The sequence below is a fragment of the Diadema setosum genome, chromosome 5 (assembly GCF_964275005.1).
Source record: "Diadema setosum chromosome 5, eeDiaSeto1, whole genome shotgun sequence".
Classification (NCBI taxonomy): domain Eukaryota; kingdom Metazoa; phylum Echinodermata; class Echinoidea; order Diadematoida; family Diadematidae; genus Diadema; species Diadema setosum.
The window spans coordinates 18,676,410-18,703,967 of record NC_092689.1 but is presented as its reverse complement, the minus strand read 5'-3'; the positions used below and the strand labels follow the sequence as shown (position 1 = coordinate 18,703,967).

At 38.4% G+C, this 27,558-nt stretch overlaps 1 protein-coding gene across 1 annotated transcript; it reads left to right on the top strand.

The window, feature by feature from the left end:
* Nucleotides 1–202: 202 nt before the first annotated feature.
* On the top strand, nucleotides 203–27,558 carry LOC140228762 (uncharacterized). Its single transcript, XM_072309038.1, has 17 exons — nucleotides 203–228; nucleotides 1,230–2,281; nucleotides 3,291–3,337; nucleotides 5,126–5,332; nucleotides 9,611–9,685; nucleotides 11,117–11,237; nucleotides 13,068–13,266; nucleotides 13,726–13,834; nucleotides 15,728–15,786; nucleotides 16,052–16,181; nucleotides 17,444–17,547; nucleotides 22,040–22,139; nucleotides 23,538–23,691; nucleotides 24,207–24,273; nucleotides 25,020–25,178; nucleotides 26,390–26,561; nucleotides 27,385–27,558. Exons 1-17 carry the CDS (start codon nucleotides 203–205, stop codon nucleotides 27,556–27,558), a joined length of 2,955 nt encoding a protein of 984 aa, XP_072165139.1.

Below are 27,558 nucleotides of genomic sequence, written 5' to 3'. Positions count from 1 at the left end.
TCGTATCTGTCCGTATCGCCCGCGTTTTTTGCCCGCATGTTTTGTACAAATTTCTGGTGACGGCAAAGGATCTGTGGGGGTCCGCGGAAAAAATGACTTTTTTGGACGTAACGCCGGACGCAGAGCATTATGTGACTGGGGCTTTTAAGGGTCGCTAGGAGGGATTCAGTATTATCGTTGTTTTAGTACGCAAGCAGTCCGAATGGAGTGCTTCCAACAATGCCCAAGGTCAGTTATGAGCTCTCTTTACGGTAATAGTTAGAATCTAATGTGAAGATGAAACTGTGAAGCGCTTGCTTGATAAAAAAGCGCTTCATAAAAGCGAAACAACCATGATAAAAGTGAACATTATAATTCTTGTTATTACTGTTATTATTATAGTGATTTGTTGTCATCGTAGTCATTAGTATTTTTACTACTTCTACTACTGCAATTATTGTGATTATTTTTAAAAATATCATTAATATTGTAAACAACATTGCCATGATTGTATTATCATCAGAGAGGGGATAATTATAGAGCAAAGAAGAAAAATATTCACTAAAGGACAGAATCATTTAGGGTGGGAGCTCAAGACAACATTTCTTGTGGGTTTGTTGTGTCAACAATGCTGCCAATGTGAGCTCATACATATGTAGATGTAAAAACATGAGACTTGAAAAGCATGTATTAATGTTCATTCATGAATGCATGTTTTCAAGACTTGAATGACAAAAAACAAAACTATTGAAAACGTTATACATCCTGGAGATGTAGAGAGTCTTCCAAGCAAAACAGACTCCTTTTTTCTCTGTCTCTCCAACGTTATCTGTCACTAAATTACATCCATATATCTCATAATTTATCGATATCCCAAGATATATTGAATGAGGGTTTTTTTTTTCCCCAAATAGCTTGTCACACTAATTCGGCCTGTCGTCAACATGTTTTGTGGTCACTGACATTATAGTTAAAGAAGAAATTTTGTTTTATGTATTCCTGCATTGAATTACCTAGTCTTTGTCTTGTCCATGCTGCCATCTATTTCATGTTCAGATGATTTTTTAATCTATTTTTTTTCCCCTTCAAGAAATACACTCGATGCCTGCAGACGGGGAATGGCCAGTACGCTATACTTTTTCCTTTACCATTGTCGGAGGATTCATCCGAAAAATCCGAATTATTCCAAGGACGTCAAAAACAACGCTTCTGAGAATACCATGTTTGAATAGGTCATGTCAACTTGATAGAGACCGCAATATTGACATTGCTGTTTCTCAATGTGCGACTGTTCAATTACTTTTGACCGATGATGTCATAGTGTATGGGTTATTGTATGCAGACGATGAACTGACAGCAGGATTTCTGGCGCTGCCGGAGCAGGCTCTCGGCACGGAATATCTTGTTGACTGCTTGGGTGTTGGCAGCACTCCATATATCGTCATAACAGCCATTGAGGACAATACAGAGGTATCTGTCAATTCCACTAACGAAGGTGATAGTACTCTGATATATCATCTCAATGCCAGCAGCATTGAACGTTTGCCAGCAGTTGCTGGCGCATATGTTTCTTCCAATAAAAAAGTTGCTGTAATCGTAGAGGCGGAGGGTGTAAGAATACCTGTCTTCTGGTTTGACAAAGGTGTCATTATGGAGCAGCTCTTGCCCATATCTCACTGGGGTCGTGTTCACATTGTACCAAGGTTCGCTGATGACATTAAATGGACGCTGCAGGTAATGTCTTTTCAACCAGAAACAAACGTTAGCCTTACCAACTGTGAACATGCCGGCGTTCAGTTCGTTTCGCTCGAAAGTCGGAAGAATTACACCCTCTTTCAAGTGAGGTGGGATCAAGCTCCATGTGTCGTTGTTGCAAACAAACCCATTCAAGTCGTTCAGTACATGCACGGTTCAGATCTCCACCAGCCAGGTGACCCGAGTATGATCCTGATTGCTCCCGTTGAGGATTACCACGGAAATATAACTCTCCACATTGAGGATAACACATCACATACATCGCAGCATGTAGACATTGTTACCGAGCAGATGTACACATATTCCTTCAGATTAGGGAACTTAGACATCGCGGCCCAATCTTGGAATTGTTTTAACGTCACCGACGGATTTCAAGCCCCGTCTGCTGATGAAAATGTCAGAACCTTCTGCCACCTGTACAGAAACCTGTCCAATAATGTGTATCACGTTGGCAGCTCGGACCCATCAGCAAGGATGTTCGTCAGGCTGTCTGCGCACGCACTTGTAACAGGAGGAGCGATGCTAGCAGACATCTCATTTCCAACAGGTAAGAGCACGCTCCGTATCATTCTCTGTTGAGTATTTCACATGTGTATATTTAATGATATTGACAGCAAGCGGGTTATTGCAACACAGCAACGTCCACTAGTGTCTTTCGATTGTCACTATAATATAAACATGTATTATACAATATCATATTATGTGTATTACATATTATGTAGGGCCCATATATCTATATATATATGTGTGTGTGTGTGTGTCTGTGTGTGTGTGTGTGTGTGTGTGTGTAATTATATGAAATATATTTCATAGATTCACACTATGATCATCGTTAATAGAGGAGTTGTGGTTCAATGAATACACAACGCATTGTCAACCACGAGGTCACCGGTTCGAGTCCCTGGCTGCAGTGGTTGTCCTCCTATAGGCAAAGAACCTAATCCTCCTTGCCTGATTCTCCAATGGTTCCGTATTTGCTTGGTATATATATATATATATATATATATATATATATATATATATATATATTAATATATATATATATCACGCTTCCTGTGCTTCCTGAGCGGTCACGTAGAAATAAATCACATAAATTATATTATGTGTAATTTGTGTGTTGTTTTCCTTCCGAAATAGTCCTTGATAAGTTATATGTTGAATTTTAAACTTTCTTACTATTGTGAATGCTCTGTGAGAATGTTGCTCCCGTTAAAATTACCATTGCATTATGTTCAAGAAAACCTTGAGGCGATCCTGTTGCTGACGCAACATCGTTTTAGCACCAAATGATTTTGCAGTAGCATCTGAACAGTTTGCTAGAGTAGCAACCTCAGTGGCAAATTATTATGATGCACAGAGGCAGGAATTGATGTGAAAAAGGCGTTTTTGTATGTCAACAAGAGAGTGGTCAATTAAAATCTATCGAAATAACATTGCCATGGATGGATGACTGATGGACAAACAAAAATCACAAATAATAGCCATCACATTCGCACATTATTGTGTACGTGTGAGTTCTACTAATGTTCTTCATTTTTCACTTCATTCCTCTCCAGCTTCAGAGAAAACGAAAGAAGATGTCGTAGACAATCCTGAGTTGGAAGTAAGCTAATCAACTTTTCAGGGTTACATCAGGATAGTATCAGGATTGTAGATAAAAGAATGTGATTCGTGTTGATATTTGTGACTTGGTGCGAGTATGGCGTCGATACTCGTCAACCAGTCAGTCATTCACGTGTATCATACTACAAGAAAATCTTGAGTTTGGCACCAGGTTTTCGTCTTTTTAGCTCACCTGAGCCAAAGGCTCAAGTGAGCTATTGCGATCGCCCTTCGTCCGGCGTCCGTCGTGCGTCGTGCGTCGTCCGTCGTCCGTCGTCCGTCGTGCGTAAACTTTTTACATTTTCATCTTCTTCTTGAAAACCCCAAGACCGATTTTCATCAAACTTGGCAGGTAGCATCCCTAGGGGTTAGGAACTCAGTTTTTTAAAATGGGCACCATGCCCCACCCAGGGGGGCCCAAACCCCCCAAATTAAGGAATCTGTAAAAATCTTCTTTTCTAGAACCAGAAGTGATAGAGCTAAACTAATACTATGAGTTAGTACATTGATGACTGTAGTTTCAACTTTGTTCATGGCAGAATCAGGGGTGCCCCCCCCCCCCCCAGGGGACCCAGGGGAGGGGGTGGGGAGGGGTCCTAATGGGGCCTAAATTGAACATGTTCATCTTCTTCTTGAGAACTCCATGACCCATTTTCACCTATCTTGGCAGGTAGCATCTCTAGGGGGTTAGGATCTCAATTTGTGAAAATGGGCACCATGCCCCACCCAGGGGGACCCCAGGGGGGGGGGGGCAAACCCCCCAAAATGAAGGAATCTTTAAAAATCTTCTCTAGAATCAGAAGTTATAGAGCTAAGATAATACTATGAGTGAGTACATTAATGACTGTAGTTTCAAGTTTGTTCATAGCAGATCCACGGGTGCCCCTCTTAGGGGCGGGGGTGTTGGGAAGGTCCAAATGGGGGCCTGAATTTTACATTTTCATATTCTTCCTGAAAACCTCGTGATGGATTTTCGTCAAACTTGGCAGGTAGCATCCCTAGGGGTTCAGGATCTCAATTTATCAAAATGGGCACCATGCCCCACCCAGAGGGCCCCAGGGGCCCCCAATTCCCCCCCCCCCCCCCCAATTAAGGAATCTTAAAAAATTTAGGCCCTTATTGTACATTTTCATCTTCTACTTGAGAGTGCCTGGTCAAATTTTAGTAGAGCTGTGAATAATTTAGATTAGTGACTGCGTGAAAGATGAACTTGCGATACTCAGGTGAGCGCTAGACCCGCGGGTCTCTTGTTTGTATTTTGCTTCAACCAAACAAGACCTGGGAGCACTTTGCTGTGAAAAAAAAAAAATGCCTTGTCATCATTTAATCATGCTACTGTGAATTTCACTGCATTATTCTTTTGAGAAAGATTTGATGGAGTTAGTTAATTCAGTTTACCTGTACGCAATCAGGACCACAATTACAAGAACTCGCCATTTTGAGAAAGATATATTAACTTTTTTCGACTAAAGGTTCAATGTGTAATGGATTTAAGGAATACTGGTATTTTTCGCGAGCTAGAAGGTATTGATAATTCTTCAAGTAACACAAACAATAAATGAGAGCAAAGTTGTTCCCCTGGAAAGAAAAAAAAATTCTATTCTACCATAATTTTAATCTTGGCAATGAATTATGATCATTGTAATTTAAAACCAAAAAACAAACAAAGAAACAAACAAGCAAAAACATACATCAGCAAAGTACAGAAAATAGAAATATGGTCTCTGGACCCTGATAGATTGAGAGAAAATAAAAAAAAAAACAGCGTGTTTATTTCTCTTTATTTCAGTTGAGAAATTTTCTAGCCCAGAACGGGGACTTCCAGAATTACGAGGACGCCGAGAGATTGCTGGGTTACTTGCTGACTCATCTAGGAGATAAAGACGAGCTGGACTCCGTGGAGAACATGAATTTCACTTTCGACATATTCACTCAGATCATGAGACGCAAGCCGCTGCAGTACGCCACCGCTACCAACACGCAAACTTTCATGAATGTGAGTATAAAAGAGTGTAGCTGGCACCAGCTACCTTCCCCCCCCCCCCCCCCCCCACGATTTGGTACTTAGCCCGTGTGTTTTCATCGAGACTGCAGTCAATGATGTAGGTTGTAGGATGAGGATAGTTTGATTAAATTTCACAGCAAGCCTCCAGGTCATAGTACTCTCCCTATTGATAGCAATGCGTTTGTGCGATAGCTCCTCTATTACCTGCTCTGCCATTAAACTTAGGCCTGATAAAACTGTTACGAGGGGTCAGCGCAATGCCTGCAAACATGTATTTAAGGTGTTACTAAAGGCAAACACTTCTCGAAAAATGGCATATTGATCTCACTGATGCTGCTGGTGTGTGTGTGTGTGTTTTGTTTTACATCACGATAAGTCAAAAGGGAGAGGAAAGGTGTGTACAGTTCTGGTTGAGGTGAGGATTTAGCTTTTAAGTTTTTGCAAGATATTCAGAAACCACTCTATGAGATGTCAAAGAGCATGCAATTCTGAGGGACATCAAAAGTTTATTTGATGAAAATCGGTTTTGAAATGGTTGAGATTGCTTTTTGATGTTATTTAGTCTTTTTGTCCACGAGGAGACTGCAAAATACAAGCTTAGCTTTTTAGCATGTCTCCTTCATTTCCTGCAACTTTAGTTTCAATTCAATTTTCATTGTTTACTTTGCTTTTGTGATGCGTAGTATTGTCAACTTCACGTATTTTTCTTTGTTACTACATTGCATTGATGTTGTGTTATTTTGTGTATGAAAATGTTGTTGGAAATGAAATAAATGAAATGAAATGAAATGAAATATCCAAAAACAAGGTGAAATAAAGAGGTCCTAATAAAAGGCGTGGCCTCTCGCCTTTTATTATTATCACATTTTTTGGATATCTCAGCCATTTGAAAAACAATTTTCATCAAATAAACATTGAATCCTTCTTTAAATAACATGCTCTTTCATATTTCATAAGAGGTTTCTCATTATCTTACTTAGGAATGTTCAAAACATGAATCCCCACCTCAGCCAGTACTGTACAGTCCCTGTAAGAAGCATATTGTCATCAGTGTGGCATAATGCAAGTGTTAATTGGGTACACAAATGTCGTTGGCGGGGAGGACAATCAAATTAAGGAGTCATCACTTCAAAACACCAACTGACCAATGAAGGCTCAAAATGTGACCAGTGACATTGGTCATCTGATTCCAGTATTGAATTAGTCTGAGCTTTAACATTGATATTGGCGTTAGTAGCATTATATTTTAATTTTTTATTTGTTCATTTTCCAAATCCAAATAATACAAAATTATTACAAAATAACAATAACGATTCATAACAATTTCATGAATTTGAATAACAATAACGATTTGTACTAGTTGGTGAAATGGTATATTGATGTAGTACAATGGAGTAAACAAACTTTAATACAGAATCACTGATGTATCAAACAATGGTATAATATTTGAATAAAACGTACGCATACACACTTGCGCATACATGCACATAATATACTAATTAATATACCAATATTCATGAAATCAATACAGTTTGAAATAGCACTAAATCCATATTTGTTTACCCGAGCAACACATGAAATCCAGCCAAATAGTTTTGACTTTTCATGGATCCAGAAAAGCTTTCACGTCCCCATGGAAAATGTTAGATGTAAAATAGAATTAAGTGCGCGTTCTTTGTGCCTGTATTTTTATGTGCGAGCGTTCTGTATCAACGTCTGTCCACCGATGAAGTCTGTTTTTAAAGGGCAATTCCACCTTCATGTAGGCCTACATGTGGATTGAGTGAAAGCAGCAATATTTGTAAAACACATAAGTGAAAGTTTGAGGAAAATCAGACAATCCGTTCAAAAGTTATGCATTCTTAAAGTATCTGCACAGTCACTGCTGGATGAGAAGACTACTAGAGTGTATGATGTCACATGCGTACAAAGATATAAGGAAAATGTAAAGATAATTTCACAAAATTTCATTTTTTTGAAAAAAGTGCACATTTCCTCGACTCTTCCCCTTTGCCTTCTGAAAGAGGGAAGTCAAGTGTTCTTTTATTACGCAAGAAAAGTGAAAATATGTTGAATTCTCTTTATACCTTCTTTGTATCGTTGTACACATGTGACATCACAAGCTGTAGTAGTCTTCTAATCCAGCAGTGACTGAGCAGAAGCTTAAAAAGTTCATAATTTTTAAACGGATTGCCTGCTGCATTCACTCAATCCACATGTCTATGAAGGTGAACTTATCCTTTAAGCGTTCGTCTTCTTACTTGTTCTTGATACTCACGTAGGTGTCGCAACTGACAGACTTATTTGAGCTTCAAATGACTGTTTGAACATGAATACTAAATGGCTAAGAATCCGTCATGAAGCCTGCTCCTTTAGTGCGTATAGTGCTCATTAAATTTAGTTTACAGCGCATTTTCTACATCTTGTGAAGGTTCGATAAACAATTCCTTTTTAAAGCAAACGAAAGATGGACTGAGACTCGTTTTAGTCAGTTAATTCAATATGATCCAGTGCTTAGAATTATATTACAATCTAAATTGCCCATTCCTTCAGAATATTCAGCGAGGTGATATCTTCGGTCCCTTTAGGTGCCTTATCTATACGCTGTCAAACCAGCTATTTTGTATTGAAAAGCTCCATAGATAAACTGGCGTTGCTGTTTTTTTCTTATGTCATGTCGTGTTGCGTCTACTACTTTGTTTTATTTTTACTGCTTCACATACTCACTGAAGAACAGCTTTTGGCTGAAATAAAATAAACTCAAACTCACAGGTGGAAATGTATGATCTCTTACCCAAACGGATGAATCCACGGAGAATGACTTTCATCGGTTCGAAGGATGGCGTACTGAGAAGAGCTTCATGTTAGCAAATTGCGTGCGAAGTGATTATACTTCTAGACGTGATTGATTGTTGCAAGCATGATTTCCCCCGAGTCAGGATTGTTTACCTCTTCCCCGTGGCCCGCTCTTCTACGGATATCTCGTAAGGCTTGATCAGGGGGAACTCCAATCACAATTTAACTTCACTCTCATCCACAATAAACAAATCAAACAGTCAAAGGTTCATGTCAAGTACTACCACGCAGATGAAAGAGTTTCGGAAGTTTCAAACGTTTTCGCAAAAAGGTGAAGTTTATCGGTTACAATCACTTCCCAAAACATGATGTCTATACCCTCATCACTTAGCCATCGGTTTTCTTTCGTAGAAAGATGTTTAATAATCCTATGAGACCAGCTCATTTCCCAAAATAATTTAGTAGCTCCTGACCCTTCACACTTTTGCATTTATATCACACACATCTTTTGCATTTTTTTTTTTTTGGGGGGGGGGGGGGGGAGAGGAGGGAGGGGGTCTCATTAAAGGGAAGTTTTTGAAGATTATTGACCACGTCATTGATACACTAGTGTTTGCGTGCTATCATCTCCTTATCAAGTTTGCATAATTATGTGACAATGACTGCTTTTACTGTTCCAAATAAAATAACTGTAAGAATTTCTGTCGAAGGTCAATGAACTTGGATCTGTTTATTTGTTTGTCTATATTGAAGTTAAAATAAAGTCAATATGAGAGAAGGAAGGGACTCACACTTTAAAGCACACGGTAAAGAAAGCATGTTAAAGGGGATGGCTTGTAACTGATCAGTGGGAATCAGTGGGGATGCTGGGGTATGATTGTTCCGATCCTTGTTGGACTGATTTAAGAGTACATCATAATTATATCTATTGTTGTGAGAAAATCATTTGCTTCCGAATGGTCCTATAATATGCAAGTGATGTGCAGGTTAATGTTTCCAGGTTAGCATGCCTGTACAGTGACGGGGCGATTAAACTGCACATTACTTGAATATGAGACCATTCTGAAGCAAATAATTTTCACACAATAATAGATACATAATGTACTTTTAAATGAATCCCACAAGGATTGGAACAATCATCCCCCATCATTCCCACTGATTCCCACTGATCAGTTACTAGCCATCCCCTTTAAGTCCGAGCTGTATAAGCGCGTAACGTCTTATCGTCCTGGTCCTTCCTCTGAAGCGTGCAATAGGAGATACAGAAACACACATGTATTGTGTGGAAGTGTTGTAGTTTATAAAGCACACAAATGATATGACACGGGTTTCCATTCGTTCTAATTGAAAAATCCTTCATTACCTTTTTTTTTTCTTTCTTTTTTTGGAGACAATCATCCGATTTAACTAAACTACAATATATTTACACGTATGATACGTATTTTCGATGTGATTATCTCATTTTTTAACCAGATGACAGCCGCAGCAGTACACGTGATATTTGCCGAGAGGACCAACGAGCTCATGGCCATTGCTTGTAGTCAAGAGGTAGACCTACTTTCTCCATGTACCATAAATTCATAACTCTCATAAATAGCAACGTTGAAGCGAGCCCATGTTAGCTACACTATAGATTCTCACTGAAACGTGGATAGGGTCATTGTCTTCACACACGAATATTATGTCTATTGCCCTCGATCGCATTAAAAGCGGAGACCCTGTTTTGTGTCCCGATGCTCTCTTCACCTGTATCAAGTTTGAGAAAGAAATTGGCTTTCACTGAAGAATCTGTAGTAACTGATTATGTTCAAGCAAGGAGATGTTTGAAACATCCTTGGTTCAAACCAATGAATACAGTTCTCCGTACATCTTCAAAAAAGGGTCCGTGTTTGTACATTTACTTGAATGTAAAATGCCGTGTTTCTAAGTGGAAGAATGTATTATAGTTAAACCTCATAGGAGCCCGTTAAGAGACTTACATCATGAAAACGTGAAAGTGTGGATAATGAGTGCTTTCAAAGAATACTACATGTATTTTGTGTTCGAAATCTCGCTGAACGCATCTCTGGCACGATTCATTCATAACCAGAGAACCAGGCTTTGCTTATAACCCATCGCAGAAAGGGTAAAGTTGCAAACAGGCCACCGAATTGATGTCGTCACAACTTCACTTCTCACTACTGGTGCCTAGATCCTCAGATATTCTTATTCATACGTGAGATCCAAACAGGGAGCTTCCCACCTCCCTGATCCAAATGGAATCAATGTTTTCAATGGGATCGACGGGTCATTATGATCAGTGACGAGACGTGCAGTTGGCTTCGAGCATTGTAACGCATTTATATTGAGCGTGATGATTACACTATGGTGAAATAACAGTAACGGTTACAATGCAAAAATGATATGGTCTTATTCAATTCTAAAATCTCTGTAGTGTTAAAACTCTTTTTCCAGAAACCCATGCTATTATAACGCTAGCATTGCGAGGTACCAATTTCACAATTGTTCAAATAGGGTACATCTTGTCAAATAGTTTAGGAGGGATTGGAATTTGGGATTTCATGCGAAAAGGGTTCCATCATCACAATCTCCTAATAGCGTAAAAGGGATTGCTATAGTTCCGTCATTATTATATTTTCAGATGTATTGTGGCAAAGACTAACATCTTGGTCATGTATTTACTGAATTCGTATCCTTCATAATCAAACTGCCTTCTATAGATAACATTGTAGTGACAACTAAGGGAAGCGAGTGTAAACGCATCCTTCAGTAGCCCATGAAAGTCAATATACCACTATCACTTCAATCAGCGAATAAATATTGTATTTGAGGAGAAATACGCAAACAGCACATGATAGCCGATTTTTTTCGGTAGAGCTCTGCCAAATCGCGCGGCACATCCCTCGTGCTGGGTAAACTCTTTCAAAGTGTAGAGTAATATAAAAACGTTAACGATAATTGTAATTTCTTGCCCGACAGGAAAGTCTCCTGTCGTACCCTGACGATGTCCAAAGAGAACTGGAGGCTCTCGCCGAGACTGCGGCAGATAAGATTGCTTCTGGAGGGCTGTCATCTTTTCTAGCCCTTCGACCCAATGCAGGTATCTTTACACTTGGCAGATCACAAGAACAGTGGACCTGGAAAGTGAAATGCAACTCCACGTTCATGTCATAAACTTTATAGTGAAAAGCATGGGAGCGAACATAAAGAACGGTTGAAGTTTCATTAAGATAGGACTAGGGACATTTTATGATAATATAACAAGAGTATAATGATGATGATGATGATGATGATGATGATGATGATGATTTTAATGACAATGATAATACAGGTGTAATAATTATTGTAATAATAGCTTACTTTTAGGGCATTTCAGACTTGCTAAGAATTCCAATACATTTCACATATTTTACCCCGGTCACTGAATACATCATTTCCAACCAGCACTGACAGTGCTCACTCTCCTCTCACTTTGGAGCATCCCAGCCAGTCGCCATTTTACATGCTGATCAACCAGCATAACATTCTCATCCTACCGGGTACCCATATTATATACTCCTGGATGGAGAGCAGCAATGTGGATTAACTGCCTTGCTGAAGGGCTGACGAGTCGGGTTACACATGGGCTCGAACCCTCGAACCCATACCACGCTCATGTGATTCATTGACGAGCGCTCGTATCCACTCGGTCACGACACCTCCATCGAAGTCAGACTACAGACAGAGCAAAGTAACCTCAGCAAAGTTTTGAATGTGTTCGCGATACAGTGATATCGTTCACAATGACCTATGATTCAGCATTACAATGATTTGAATACCATTCATTTACAGATTTTATTTCATTTAAGCAAACATGTATATTATATATATCAGATATATATATTATATATATATATATATAATTTAGTGAAGATTGTAATCAGTGGGAGACAGCGGGGTGATCACGAATCAAAATAATCAATGGGCAAATTGTTGTTGCCCGTGTCGTGTTCAGCGAGAAAATGAAAGCATTTTGAAGTTCAATAAATTACCTTGTCATCTGCCAGGTTGCATTAGTTTCACTTTTCTTTTCTTCAAGTAAACTAGAAGGTGGATTTTATCTCACTTTATGAAATATGTTGCTCTCGTCTGTCACGATAGCTTTCCGTAGTGGAAACTAGGTCCATACACCGATCATTAATATCACTAAACTTTGTGTAAACCGGAACCCACTGTGGGAAGATAGTTAAAGGGATATGGGCAACAATGTTCATTTTTCGTACCAAGTGCATGCTCATGTTTCTTTTTTCTTTCATCGCGCCACAGAAAAGAAAGAAAAGAAATAAACGGAAACATTTGAAGTGTCATTTAAGGTGGCCCTTGTAACCTTGTAATTCTTATGCCCTCAAAACATTTAAAAGGGCGAACTCCTCAAAAGGATTTATTTCAGTTTCAGTTTCAGTTTGATTTTATTTGTCCAGTTGTACAAGTATCAATATACAAAAATACACACAAATACACAATGAAAATTGACAGAATCAGAGGGTTTTTAGGTGGATCCCGTAAAGGTACTAGATGTGGTATATATGTGGATCCCTTAAATCCAAACAATTGAAAGTTAGATGAGTTTCTTTAACTGTTCATATTCAGTTTTAAATTCAAATTACAAAAGTAAGAACCACAATAGTCATAGGCTACTAATGATGCTGTTTCCAAGAGTAAAGTAATTGCAGTTACTGAACATTGCAGCAACAGCTAAACTCTCTGCAGCTACTCCGTTGTTGTCAGGATAATTTCTAACTGGTACATATACATTTTATCATCTGCTACGTTTGTTATCATGCGTTCTTTGATAAGGAGTTCTGGCGTCGAAATAATGCACGTGCATAGAATATATTCCCGGGCAATGATAATATACAATGTTGATATTACTTTGTTTTTCCAACTGTAGCTATCAGGCTCGCGGCCACGCAGCCATTCGTGTCAGTGGAAAGTGAAGACAACTGCGCAAACGTAAACGATGTGACGTCACATGTGGCAATTCCGTGCGCCGTACTGCGCGAGCAAGGCGCGAGAGCCTTGTACCACATCAACCTCCCGTATGCGGGAGAGACCATCTCGCGATCTACGTGCACATTTGACGACAGTAGGTAAGTAGCGCATGCGCAGTGCTTGCACCGTCTCTTTCATGCATAGTCTTATACTATCTCTCTCAGTACACAGAATTGCGTGCATTATATGTGTGGTTTCATGTAAAGTTTTCAAATCAATTATACGTTGCTCTTAATAGTCTACCATCTTACTAACCTAGATGTAAGGTGTCAAAAGAAACTAAGAGAAAGTAAACTCATATTACATGAAAAGATTGTTGTAGTTAAGAATTACAGCTTTTGTTACTCAATAGTTGGCTTTACAACGAGCAAAACTAATATTCCCTTATACATAGTATGTTTCATTTGTTATTCCCTATATACATCGCATCATTCGGGTTTTTGTATCATGAAAATTTGCTCGTAACCTGATAAAAAAGTATTATGAGTTTGTGGAAATAATTTTGAAGACAACAAAAGAGAGAGTTTGTTTTTCTGTTTTAAACAAATTTTGTGCAGGACTGAGGTACCATCTTCTCTCCTGGGCGTTGGTTTTGTGTCAGACGCCAGAAATGAGTCCAGATTCTCGCAGAATATTTCCATTGCTTTCAATTTGAGATCCCCCACGGTGAGTATTCAATGAAAGGTCATGGTATCCTCTCTCGTTTTTAAAATAAATTCGCATTTTATCCATCTTTAAAGGGATCGTATAGTTTTGGTTGAGACCTAATTTCAGGTTTCTGACATTTTTTGTGAGATAATGAGATACCTCTTTTGAAATATGAAAGAGCGTGTAATTCTATGAGGAATTCAATGTTTATTTGATGAAAATTGGTTATGAAATGGCTGAGATTTCCAAAAAAGAGCGATTCTAATAAAGTGTGGGACCCACACTTTATTACGATCGCTTTGTTTTACTTTGTTTTTGGATGTTTCAGTCATTCCAAACCCGATTTTTATCAAATAAACTTTGAATTGCTCTTGAAACGGTATGCCTTGTACTATATCATCAGTGTTTTCTTGGTATCTCGCAAAAAGTTAAAAGCCCAATTCTCATCTCCACCAATACTGTACCATCCCTTTAAAATGAAGTAAAATGCTATAACTGACAGCATGGACATCCATTGACATGCAGCAGAAAAGTGACGAAGAAATACACGAAAGGAATAACTTTCTGAATATCATCATAATGGTTGGCACTGTACTGCTAAGGGTCCTTGCCATTATTTATGTCAATTACTTAATTTTAATGATATCACAAATATGCCAGAAACGCTGTAACACTTACAGAATGATTATGAAAGATATCACATAGCATTCATCTCCATAAGCACGTATGACAAAACATGATCTATCCATTACTAGTAATATTTTTTTAACAAAGGTGTCAAAAATATGTACCAGAACAGCTTTAACATGTTATGTATACCACGCTTGTTGAGATTCCATTCACGGTGACACTGAGATATTCAATCACGTCGACAAAATACAGGGTTAGGCCGAGATTTATTTAATTTCTCATCATGTACATACTGAATATTCTGTCCAGAAATAATATAGGATAATATCTTTATGTACATTTTGAGCTCAGTTTTGATAATCCATTGGCGTTAGCCATCAAACTCGGAATGCTTCGATATGCTTGCTTGATATGTTTCTAACTCCTCAGCAATATTTTTAATGTGTTCAATTTTAGTTTCATATAGGAGAATACTACCACACACATAATTATATCCTCAGAATTCCTGTATTCCTTGTTGTTATGTAATTTTCAAGGATCATTAACTGTACTTTAGCTTTGAAATCACTGTCACTCTTCAACTCTCTGCTTCATTTGTACTATTGACTATACTAGAAATCGTAATTGACGTCTATGGGATGTTATACAAATAATACACAGGTGAGAGTGCGTTAGTGGAGATGTAGCGCACTCGAGGGTATTTACAATTGTTTTATAAAATGGGTCGAAAACTAACAGCATTTTTCACGTACCTTTGTGGGTCAATACCAGTCAGCTACATGTAACACTCGCTCAAAAGTCAAGATGGCCGAAGATGTTCGTCCCAAACATTTACGCACGTCGCACTCGGAAATCCCGCACATAAGTACTGTACGTATAAGAGTATACGTACGCCACATGTTATGCACAAGAAAGGCCGGCTGGCAGCCTGAACTAACTGTTAGAAGTTGTTTACAGGATTGACAGCGCGTATAGTAGCGCGTGACGCGCACTTGTAACAACTGATTGAGTGCGCACTGCTAGTGAAAACATTGTGACGTCAGGCCGTGCATGATCGTAAAAAAATAATGCACTCGCACGTGACTCATTTCAGCGCTTCCAATTGGCTACATTCTTGAACCCATTTTATAATTGTTGCCCTAGAAGTTACAATCTCAATTCTAACATGTTTTTCCTTCTACCTCTTCCTGTCTGTGTCTGTTTATGTGTGTGTGTGTATGTGTGTGTGTATGTATGTATGTATGTGGTTGCGTGTTTGTCTGTTCCTTTTCACCCCTACAGGCCAAGGTCAATCTGACGGACGACAACACGCTATGCTCGTTTTGGGACTTCGCCCAAAGGTATGTCATTGTAACAGTGTCAACCTATATGGTAACTAAGCAAAGCATTATTATGTTATAGACCTTCAACTGGAAACGATTTTTTTAACGAGCTTGTTTGTACCATTTTTATTTTGATGTACATAGTGATATGCACTCATTTGCTTTTGTTCTTTCATGTGAGTTTGGAGTGCACCAGAATAATTCAACAAAAGAAAGAAAGAAATAATAGTCTATTTCCAGACAGGAAACATAATGTAACAACTCTTTTATTTCATTTTAAAAGAAATTGGTCAAGTGCAGGGTGCAAACTGGACACTCGATCAATAAAGATGACGGAAGGTGTGATGCAAGTCACGTGTCTCTGTGATCACCTGACAAGCTTCGCCGTACTTGTCAACCTCGCAGCCGACACGGTGAGGAATGTAGAGCTGTAGCTTATCCATTCCAATACGTCAGTTCATTTATTTCATTTTATTTCATTTATTTGCTTCCATATACAAATAATACAAAATAATTGCAAAGTAGCATAATCGATTTGTAAAAACAGGTGAAAAGGTGAAATGTCATAAAACACTGATACAAATTCAAACAATAATATCACAAAAGTATATAGTATACATGTACAGTTGCACCTACAAACACATGCATAAAAAAGTACCCGTGATTTACATGGTTGGTCATCATGAATTCACTTTGAGTTGAAATTGCCCTCGCTAGCAAGGAGTACAGGGGAATATGAATTAGCAAGTTCCATGAGTAACAAGGGAAAAATAATGAGTCTTTGTATACGTGCGTACATGAACGAGTGGGCATAACGATTCGGATAAAAGGAAGATGTCCAAGTAAAGCAATAGGACAATGCAGACACACTATTTATTCAAACAAGCAAACACAGAAAATGCCCGCGAACGCCAGCAAATAAACACAGGACAAAAGGGTCATTAGACGAGGAAGTATGTCACAACAGTTTACCAGCATACATGAATTATTCAAATAGCAATATATACCTTTACAGCAAAAGGTAGTTCACGACAACTAGAAAACTTGTCAGGGACTATTAAAAAAAAACAACTTATTGATAGTAATACAAAGATTGAGTAAACTGACATATTGCAGCTGTACAGGACAGAACGACATTATTTTTTTTCCCCATGACGAGAACTGAATATACCACCTTTACCTATGACTTTATTTAATGTAATGATTATAGTATAACAAGGAAGTAGATTATAGTACAACAAGGAAGCACAATAGTGTAACAAGGAAGCAGTTCAAAAAATATCTTTTATATTTCAAGCGATGTTATTGTCTGACATCTATTTAAATCTGGGTTAATAGAAGAGAACACACATTTCATGAAGAGGTATCAGATTCGATATTCATCTCACATTATTCATTTGATGTGAATGCACGATACACTTATCACATGTCATAACCACTGAAACAATGACACCTACGCCGAAAATAATGTCCTTTTTACTTTAACGTTCAGTTCTAAGGACGTACCGAAGTGATTGTCACCTGAAGATTGTCATTCAATTTGTTTATTGTCTGGTGCGATATTGAAAGTAAATTCTTTGTAGAGTGTCATTTTCGTGCATTCTAGTATACCAGAGGAAGAATCACCAACCAAAGGCTGCTAAATGCAAAACTCTTCTTTTGTTAACCCCAGGAGACCCCGGTGATTCATGAACACGTGATGTCAATCCTCTCGATCATTGGTTGCAGCTTTTCCATTGTCGCCTGTTTCACCATGTGCTGCGGATACGTTGCCCTGCGGTGCGTTGATTTTCAATTTCAATTTCAATTTCAATTTATTTTCATACTTCTCAAGAAAATATCATACGAGGAGAAATACAATGATACAAATGCAAAAATTACAAAGCATGAATTAGGTGAAACATTTGATTGATTTGATTTTGATTTTATTTCTGAATTTCTTTTTCATACATAAATGAAATACAAAGTCAATTGAACGAACTAATTGAGCACAGTATAATTTGAATCTGACAGTTAAAACAAAAATAAATGTAATAAATAAATGTAATAAACAGTTATTCACATTCACGTGAATAACTGTGTCGATATGAAAATAACGTAATGGTATGTTTTTCAATAGTATCGAAGACTATAATATCAAAAGTAGGAGAAATATGTTGGGGCCTACATATAATGCAAACTATCATACAGGTGTTATGGAACACGGATACCTATTCCGACCAAAATGATAATGGATGTGTGGAATGCGAAGCGATTGTTCTATCCGAGTGTTAATATTGCCCACGCACATCAGTCAAACATGGATTCTCTTGTATGGGATCAACATAAGAACAGATTTGAATGGGATGAAAAATGTGGAAATACCTGTGATAAAAGAAGAGGCATATTTTTGTGTGTTTACTCGTGTGAAATAGGGTCGATAATCGACAAAATGCGATTAAGATATTTAAGGACACAAGTTGAAGCTCGACACCCGTCAATTCAGTATCAACAGATGAAGATGCGTGTTAACCCTTAGCACTCTGATTTTTTTCCTGATTTCTTCTTTCTTTTTCATTCGCAATATAAATGTGGTCTCTTGTAGGTTATCTTCATGCACTGACGTTCTGAGTGTTCCCATAATACTACATGCAGTATACGAACTGTTTATATAATGATGATGATGAAGTCTTGTATAGCGCCGGTATCCGCCAAGTCAGGCGCTCATGGCGCTTGCTCCAAAATAAATACATAATTCAGCTTAAATTTCATGGATGCACCGCTTGTGATGTGACAGTTAAAATAAAAAGAAATAGTTCCAGGAAGTAGTTGTCTCCAAATGTGTAAACATACATTCTTACACATTTTAGTTTTTTAATTTGAAGAGATGGGTCTTGAGGGCTGTTTTAAAAGATTCTGTGGTAAGAGCTCTGCGGATAGACTGTGGAAGGCCATTCCATATCTTTGCAGCAGCCACGCGGAATGAACGAGCTCCCCAAGAGTTGTGTGCTCTGTGTTCCACCAGCAGGTACTTGTCTGCAGAACGTAGATTTTCTCTTGCTGGGACATATGGCTCTAGTAGATCACATATATATGATGGAGAATTGCCATTCAGTGCCTTGTACACAACCAAACTGATCTTATACTCAATCCTCTGTTCAACACATAGTCAATGTAGCTTTTTCAGAAGAGAGTTGATGCTTGTACTCTTCCTGGACATGGTGACAACTCTAGCTGCGCTATTCTGCAGGCGCTGAAGTCTGTGTAGTTGTGATTTATTCAGATAATACAATACTGAATTTCCCATGTCAGGCCTCGATGTGATGTATGCATGCACCAGAAGGTCTGCAACATGGTTATTGATGTACTTGCGGATCAAGCCAATGTTTCTGAGAGCTAAGAAAGCTGCTCTGGATACAGCCAAGATGTGGCTTTCCATGGAAAGATTAGAGTCAAAAATGATTCCAAGATTCCTGGCAGTATCTGAAGGAGGGATGATATCTCCATAACCACTCTGATCCCAGTGACGTTTACCTTTGGTCTTTGATGCTTAGACCCAATGATCATAAACTCCGTCTTCCCTTCATTAAGCTTCACAAAGTTTGAAATCATCCACTTATGCAACTCATCAACACAAGCCTCAATACGCTGTTGCTTGGATTACTTCAGAATGGACAGGATTCACTGATAAATATATCTGGATATCATCAGCGTAGCAATGATAACTAAGGCCATGACTCTTGATGATATCTCCAAGTGGCAAGCAGTACATGCAGAAGAGCACTGGGCCCAGGACAGATCTTTGAGAAAGTCCATATTGCAAAGGCAGTCTGTCAGAGCTAGCACCATCCATGCTCACAAAGTGTGTTCTCTGAGTGAGATAAGAACGGAACCAGTGAAGCGCAATTTCAGTTGCACCAAAGAGGCTTTCCAAGCGAGTAAGAAGAACTCCATGATCTACAGCATCAAAGGCTGCAGACATGTCCAAAAGGACCAGGAGAGATATTTTCCCAACATTCATAGCTTGAAGGAGATTATTCTGAATTCTAAGTACAGCAGTCTCCACACTGTGGTGAGCACGATAAGCCGACTGGAAATCATCATATAAGCTGTTTTCTTGTAAGAATGTTGTGAGCTGCTTGGATACTACTCTCTCTAAGGTTTTGCTCAGAAAACAGAGGTTTGACACAGGACGGAAATTGCTCATCACATTTGAATCCAAATTTGCCTTCTTCAGCACAGGGCAGATCTTAGCAACCTTTAGCACAGGAGGAATCTCACCCAATTTCAGAGAGTTATTGATGATAGATGTCATAGCTGGAACTACTGCAGTGGCACACTTCTTCATCAATGATGCAGGAACTGGGTCTAAATCACAACACTTTCCTGTGGATTTTGAAAGAATCTGAAGTACCTCTTGCTCTGATACTTCATCAAAACCTGGGAAACGACATGCTGCAGGGGTGTCTTGCTGACGAAGATAAAAGTCATCAGCCATTCCAAATTCCTCTCGAATTTTCTTTATCTTGTCTGTGAAGAATTCGCAGAAAAGCTGGACCAAACCCTGCTGAGATTCACACTTTGGAAAAGATGAATTCTTCCTCTGGTTGAGAAGTTTGTTGGTTAAATGGAAAATCTGTCGTTGGTCTTTGGCATGCTCAATGAATAGATCATTGTAGTAATGTGATTTTGCAAGTCTAATATCACGAATTACTGTCTGCTTCTGTTGACAGTATGCTTGCCGAACAATAAGAAGACCTGATTTTCTCCATTTCTTCTGCAGTTGACGACGTAGTTGCTTTCCTTCCCTGATTTTTTCATCAAACCATGGAGACTGAGGGCGCAGTTTCACAGTTCGCTCCTTCATAGGCGCATGCTTGTCAAGTACTTCAGCAAGAACATTGTTGAAGCTTTCAACTTCGGCACAGATCTCCATCTATATTGTGGTTAGAGTCTAAGGTAGATTTCACATCCTCGCAAAAATGATGGAATCTCGATGGCAGAAATATTACGTGATTTCACCACTTTGGTCTGAGTTGGGGGGCGGCGAAGATGGACTTTACCAAGTACAGCAGAGTGATCTGATATGCCATCAATAATGCTCAGGTTACCAATGACAGGTGGACCTGCTTCGCGAGTAATAACCAAATCAAGTGTGTGACCTTTCTTCTGAGTAGCACCTGTGACATGCTGCTGTAGACCACTGCTAGATAAAAGGTTCATGAAAGCCTTTGCACTTGCATCATCCGGATCATCGACATAAACATTAAAGTCTCCAACTACAATGTTGGGTTCATAAAAGCAATATTAATCAGTGAGGTGAATTCATCAAGGGAATGACTAAAAGAGCACCCCGTCGATTTCTGTTGAGGGCGATACAGGATGATTAAAGACAGTGACACGGTTGAACTGATAAACTCAGCTGACAGAAACTCAAAAGAATTTGGAGTAAATCCAAGATCAGTGAATCTTACATCAAAACCTGTTTTGTACAATAGAGCCACTCCATCACCTCTTTTTGATGACGATCGAGAAACATGTTTGAGACTATACCCTGGAGGTGTTATATCACCAATGACCACTTGATCACCATGCCTTAACCATGTTTCACATATTGCAACAATGTCCAACTTGTGATCTATAACTGGGACTAAATATATATAACTATATACATAAACATATATTTCCATGTATATATATGTATACATATACTTCCCTCACATATCCCAGTATATATTATATATATAACTATATACTGGGATAAGTTTTTTTTTAAAGTGATACATAAGAATGAAGATTGCATCTAAAGGAAACAGGATTTGTCTTCACAAGCTAATGCGTTAGGTATTCTAAAGATTAGTGGAAAAGGCTCTCTTTAGTTTCATCTTATGTGATTGCATAAGGCATCCATCCGCATTAGCATTATGGAAATGGTCAATTTTCGATCGTTCTTATATAGTGAAAAGGACTAGGTCCTAACTGTATGATGATAATTGTAATGATTATGATGATGATGATGAAGATAATGATTATGATGATGATGGTGACAATAGTATTGACGCTATTATTGCTGTGATTTTTTACTTATAGTACTTTCACTGCATTACTCTGGATGTTATTACTATGTGTACTATCATTGTTATTATTCATCGTCATCATTATTGTCACTATCATCTTAAGTACCAGCATTATCATCATTCCTGTTATTATTATTGTTGTTCTTGTTATTGACAGTACTATTATCACCATCCCAACCATTAATATTTATCACATCGTTTTGTTTCACCCGTAGTCTCAAGAGTGATCTGATATTAGTGCATGGGAACTTGGCTTTTGCTCTTGGCATAGCAGAAGTCGCTTTTCTCTGTCTCGAGCTTGTGCGGCCTCCGTCTGTAAGTTAAAGCCATTTCATCTCCATGTGACATGATACAATTTGTACATGATTGTAATGCATAATGCAAATAGTGAGGGAAGATAATATTGGTATCGATACTATATAGCGTTAAAGTTACAAACTCAGACAAGTTATAAAGATATGACATTTTGAACACCAGAAGTACAGAAAAACACTCTAACTCAAATGAGCTAGACCCATGACATAAGCAGCTAAATGAGTCCTCAGTAGCCAAGTGAAATAAGACAAGTAAAGCAAAAAGGAAACACAATGATAATACCACTTATGTCGAAATTTCAAGCATTTATTGTTGTTGTTGTTGTTGTTGTTGACCCTTATTCATATGACTCCTAATCAGCTAGCACAATGTCATTATAAATGTAATGTTGGCTTGACAAAAAAAATGAAGTCAATTTTGTAATTTCTCTCATTCTCTCGCGAATGTATACCAAATATTCTTTGAACCTTGAATGGATAATCACTGCAGCAGCTCGTAGAAATTTTGTTACAATTTTGGTGGATTTCTAAAATCAAATATGTGTTGTTGCTCTTTTTTAATGTGTCTCTGAATAGTGAATAGTATTAGCAACCACATGCATGAATTAGAAAAAGGCGGCAATGTCATCATCTCACTCTAAAAAAGAATAAAACGAAATAAGATAATGAAGAAATTTCAACCCCCCCCAAAAAAAAAAAAAAAAATGTAGTCTATATAGAACACCATGAACAACAAACTTTAGATTTTACTTATCAAAGGGTGGTATAGTTATGGTTGAGGTGAGGATTCAGCTTTTAACTTTTCGCAAGATGACAAGAAACCACTTAGAAATAGTGCAGAGCATATACCATTCTAAGAGAAATTCAAATTCTATTTTTTGAAAATCGGCTTTGAAATGGCTGAGACATCAAAAAACAAAGTAAAACAAGGCGATCATAATTGTCAGGATTGCTCTGTTTTGGGTATCTCAGCCATTTCAAAGCCAAGTTTCATTAAATAAACGTTGAATTCTACTTGGAATTACATGCTCTTTCATATTTCATGAAAGGTTTCTCATTATCTCAGCCGAAAGGGTTAAAAACCTTAAGTTAGGTCTCTACCACAGCTATACGATCCCTTTAAAGAATTGTGTTCGCTTGATGGAAGACTTATCAGTTGACAAAGTCACATCCTCCACTGTGATTAGTGATTGATAACTTGCACACAAAGGATGTAAACCTTCAAAGTTCCATAACTGTCGATCTTGAAATTTCTGCCATTCTCATAATGTAATTTCGACTCCACTCAATCAAGCCAATATAAACATGGTGTGAAATTGCATGCAGATATCGAATGACTATTATCATGATTTAGCATCAAACATATTATCAACTGACCATGCTAACTACGTGTTCTCAGGTTCCTTGCACAGTTGTCGCAACGCTCATCTACTACTTCTTCCTCGTGACCTTCTCTTGGATGACCGTAGAGGGCATACATCTCTATCTCCTAACGTTTGTCGTGTGGAACGCCGAAAAGAGAAAAATCGGATACTACATGGCATGTGCATGGGGTACATCGATACAATTCCTTTTTCATTCTTTCTTTCTTTTTCTAAGACCCAAGACACAATATACCTTGGTGATGCAGTTTGTTCAGTATAACTAGTCGCAGCAATGCAGTTACTGATCATTCCTTCTTGTGCACCCATCACATAAGAAAATAAACACAGTCATGTAAAATCAAACCACAAGATATGGAACTAATCATGGGTAAAAAATGTTTATATCAGTGACGAAAAAAAAAAGGTGTACATTGGTTGCAGACAGATGATTCCATGATTAAAATTTGATTTGATTAAACGCTTCTGCATGCAACCATGAACACTAGACTTAACTTATGCTAAGACTGTTCTTGTCTGAAATGAAGACGTAATACGCAGAGTGCAGCGAGAAGTCTTCCTTTCACTACCCTTTCCTGGAGGCAGTGATTTTACATCATCACGAGTTCACAGAGTGTAACTATATCCTGACAACTGCGTATATCTCTTTTCATAACGAGCTGAATCGATCATGTTCATGTTTACAGGGTTTCCTATTATTCTCGTGGTGGTCCTGCTTTCTACTAACGATGGTACTATTGGACAGGAAAATATGTAAGTAGGCAGACACAGCCCTTACGAACAAAACTAGAACATAACACTTGCATTGGTCTTGAAAAGGAGATGACTTCCTGGATGCTATGAGAGGTACTTTGGTTTGTTGCAAGCTGCAGTGTCGATACCTTATCAAGTGGAAGTGTTCATGCACTTGTTGAAGGCCAATATTGATGTAAGCCTATAAGCATCCTTGCTTCTTCAGACTCTGGTAGAGAAGCCATATCCACTGTCTGTGTCAATGCGAAATTCATAGAACGTAACAGTAATGCTGGGACAGATGCTTGAGATGTTTGTTAATCTGTCTGATTGTTCAAAGATGCACAGTTGCATTCTCAGTTTTAATGAACAGACATAATAACACAGCACCAAGCAGAATGATGTCAAAGCCGACGCAATAACTGTCAATGAAGAAAACGATCACTGTAGCAAGACGCTGCATCTGGCATCTACATAGGCTCTACAACTGTCTCGGAAGAACTAATGAAAGACATGTAGTTGAAATACTGAAGGATGTAGTACTGAAGGTTATGGTAAACTGATATCTTGTAGCCTTCACAATGTTCGTTTGTTCTCACTCAGATCATGGTCAATTTGAGAGATCCATTTTGTCGTTGCTGTTTGATCAAAAGTCCAACGTTTATAATGAAGTTTATCAGAATGATGCAAAGATTTAGATGCCAAAGAAATAATAATGATAATAATAGCCCACTCTCTGTGTTCCATTTCCGCTTTTCCGATACCAGTTGTTTCCTGAGCATCGACGACCTGACTTTGCTGTATCTGGTCGTCCCCCTGGGCGTGTTCCTTCTCTTCAACCTCCTCGTCACTATCAGGGTTGTCTTTCAGATAGCCAAAATGGCGAGCGGTCCCAACCTCCACACCGACAACCTCACAAAGATTAAGTAAGCAGACAACTACGCCGCAATTACAAGCACGCGCTTTTAATTCCTGGATTTGACAGGCTACCTGCTTAAAATGCGGTTACAAATCATGCTCGAGATAATCAAATGGAGTAAAATCAGTCTCTGCATCAATACCTGACATGAAATGGGAAAGTCATGGAAATTTAATGTATATCCTACTTTAACCGAATTGTGATAGTGGACGCAACCACTCCAGCAGACAAGTTGGTTTGATCATCATGATCGTTGCATCAACTCACAACTCTCCACACCTGGAAATAAGTCATAAAAGTCAAGTTATTGGTAGATCATTTAGCAGCTCAAACCATTTTCCCTTTAAAGTCATTAGTACTTGAAAGTTATTTCACAGACTAAGGATTTTATTGTGAAACTGATGATACCATGACATCATCACTTCATCTAATTTCTATTGTGGCTGCTGGTGATATCATGCGAAACTTTGAAATTCCATAATGTCCTTGTCCTATATAAGTCTCCTTGAAACTTTTGCCTTTCTGTTTAATTTTACTCTATAAAGCCGAACTACTAAAGCGAACTTTATCATCAAGTTTCACGTCACTTTTGCTTGTCTGAACATGCTGAATGTAGCCAAATTAGAGAGTTTGCTTTACCATATAGTATAGATTATTTGCATCTGGTAATGAACAGAAAATGTAATAATTTTTAGTGCAAGCTTCTATATACGTGATGATCATGTCCCAATTTGGAAGAATGTATGAATATTATTCCATTCTCCCGGAGCAAAATACGATATTAACAAAGAAATTCTGTTCTAAATATTCAACTTTACGTTGTGTCCTTTGATTTTCAAATCTTGAAGTATCGAGTGACGATGTGGAGGTAGAAAGTTGCAGCTACTATTTGACGTAGGAGCTCGCTACATGGTTCGGTAGTTATGCGTATAAAAACAACAGCGAGCGAAGAGAGCGTTTTAAGTATTTTTAGTCAGAGTTCAGGATCAGCATGAAATTTTCGCAATAGATATCTGCAAATTCCCACCATGCTCTGAAATATTGTCGCAATGCATAAGACTGTGGGCTAGATTGGGGGTTTATGTCATTGCTTGAAACCTGCTGAAGCAAGGGATAATGCACCCAACAAAAAATAGTATGTTATTCTTTCCCATGCAGTAATCAGTTATCCATGATTGTTTTCAGTAAAATACTTTGTCTTACGCCCATCTTTCACAGGCATGGCGCCAAGGCCCTGGTAGTCCTCCTACCCATCATGGGTCTAACCTGGATTATCGGCTTCATGACCGTGATCCGAGGTGCCTCCCTCGTGTTTCAGTACATCTTCCTCGTCCTCAACTCTCTGCAGGGGGTCTTCATCTTCATCATTCACTTTTTGCGAAACTCAGAGGTAACTCAGTGTCATTTTTTATTGTTTCCTTTCTATCTTGATCATTTCCTCATCTCTTGGTGAGGTAGTAAACAAGCGACTTTGTCGTTTGCAATAGCAGAAAAGGCGATTTCTATACCAAACCCTTTCTCACGTATAATACATGCTTTTAGAACGAGGTTGTGAAGTTTGGTTGTCTTTATTATGATAGTTTATGAAGCATTACTTGCTCATACTTTACCATTTTCGTGTGAAATCTTGTACCCGAATAAATTGTATATTAACGTGAAACTGATACCATCTGAGATACGACCCAATATCTTGCATCATGTATTTTGTAAAAGAAAGGTGATGATTAGTCAACTTGTGGTTTCATGCACGACGACTTTTCATAGAACGGCTCGTTTTGTTTGTTTGTTTGTTTGTTTGTTTGATTGTTTGTTTTTAAACCTATATTTACAGAACGAATATTCAGGAAGTTTGGAGGGGACGATTTTTTTTCTTTTGGAAACTATTACAGCTTTGAAATAATTTCCCATAAATTTCGATCTCTCTGATTAACCCATTGTCAAAGCTTGAGATTTGTGTGCCACATTCAATCTTCGAATTGGAGTATTGGTGAAAATTTACACTTTTCTAGAATATCAGAGTCGGCCTACAGTCCGGTCAATGGGAAGAATAAATCAGAGAGAAAAAAGATATCTAAAAACATCAGGTTACACCAATTCTCAAAGATTATGACATTTGGGGATACACTGTACAAAACACGTGTTGTAAACATCCACATCTTATATTGGAGATGTAAGTCTTAAAATGCGAAAATCCTTTCCGTATTGCAATGCAGGTGAGATACGCGATTCGGCGCCGGCGGGACAAGTGGATGACGCGGCACGGCAAGCCGCTGGTGTCCCGGGAAAAGATGCGAGAGAAGTCGTCTCAGTCTAGCCAGACACCGACTAGTAGGAATCTAACGAAGACACCAGATCAAACTTTGACGCTGACAAATTTGTCCAATTAA

What these genes read in the sequence shown, in the direction of transcription:
- LOC140228762 (XM_072309038.1), top strand. Translation starts at nt 203, where the DNA reads ATGGAGTGCTTCCAACAATGCCCAAG. An exon ending in TGCGGATACGTTGCCCTGCG is followed by an intron (nt 17,548 to 22,039) that starts GTGCGTTGATTT and finishes TTTCACCCGTAG; the next exon opens with TCTCAAGAGTGATCTGATAT. An exon ending in AGCTTGTGCGGCCTCCGTCT is followed by an intron (nt 22,140 to 23,537) that starts GTAAGTTAAAGC and finishes ACGTGTTCTCAG; the next exon opens with GTTCCTTGCACAGTTGTCGC.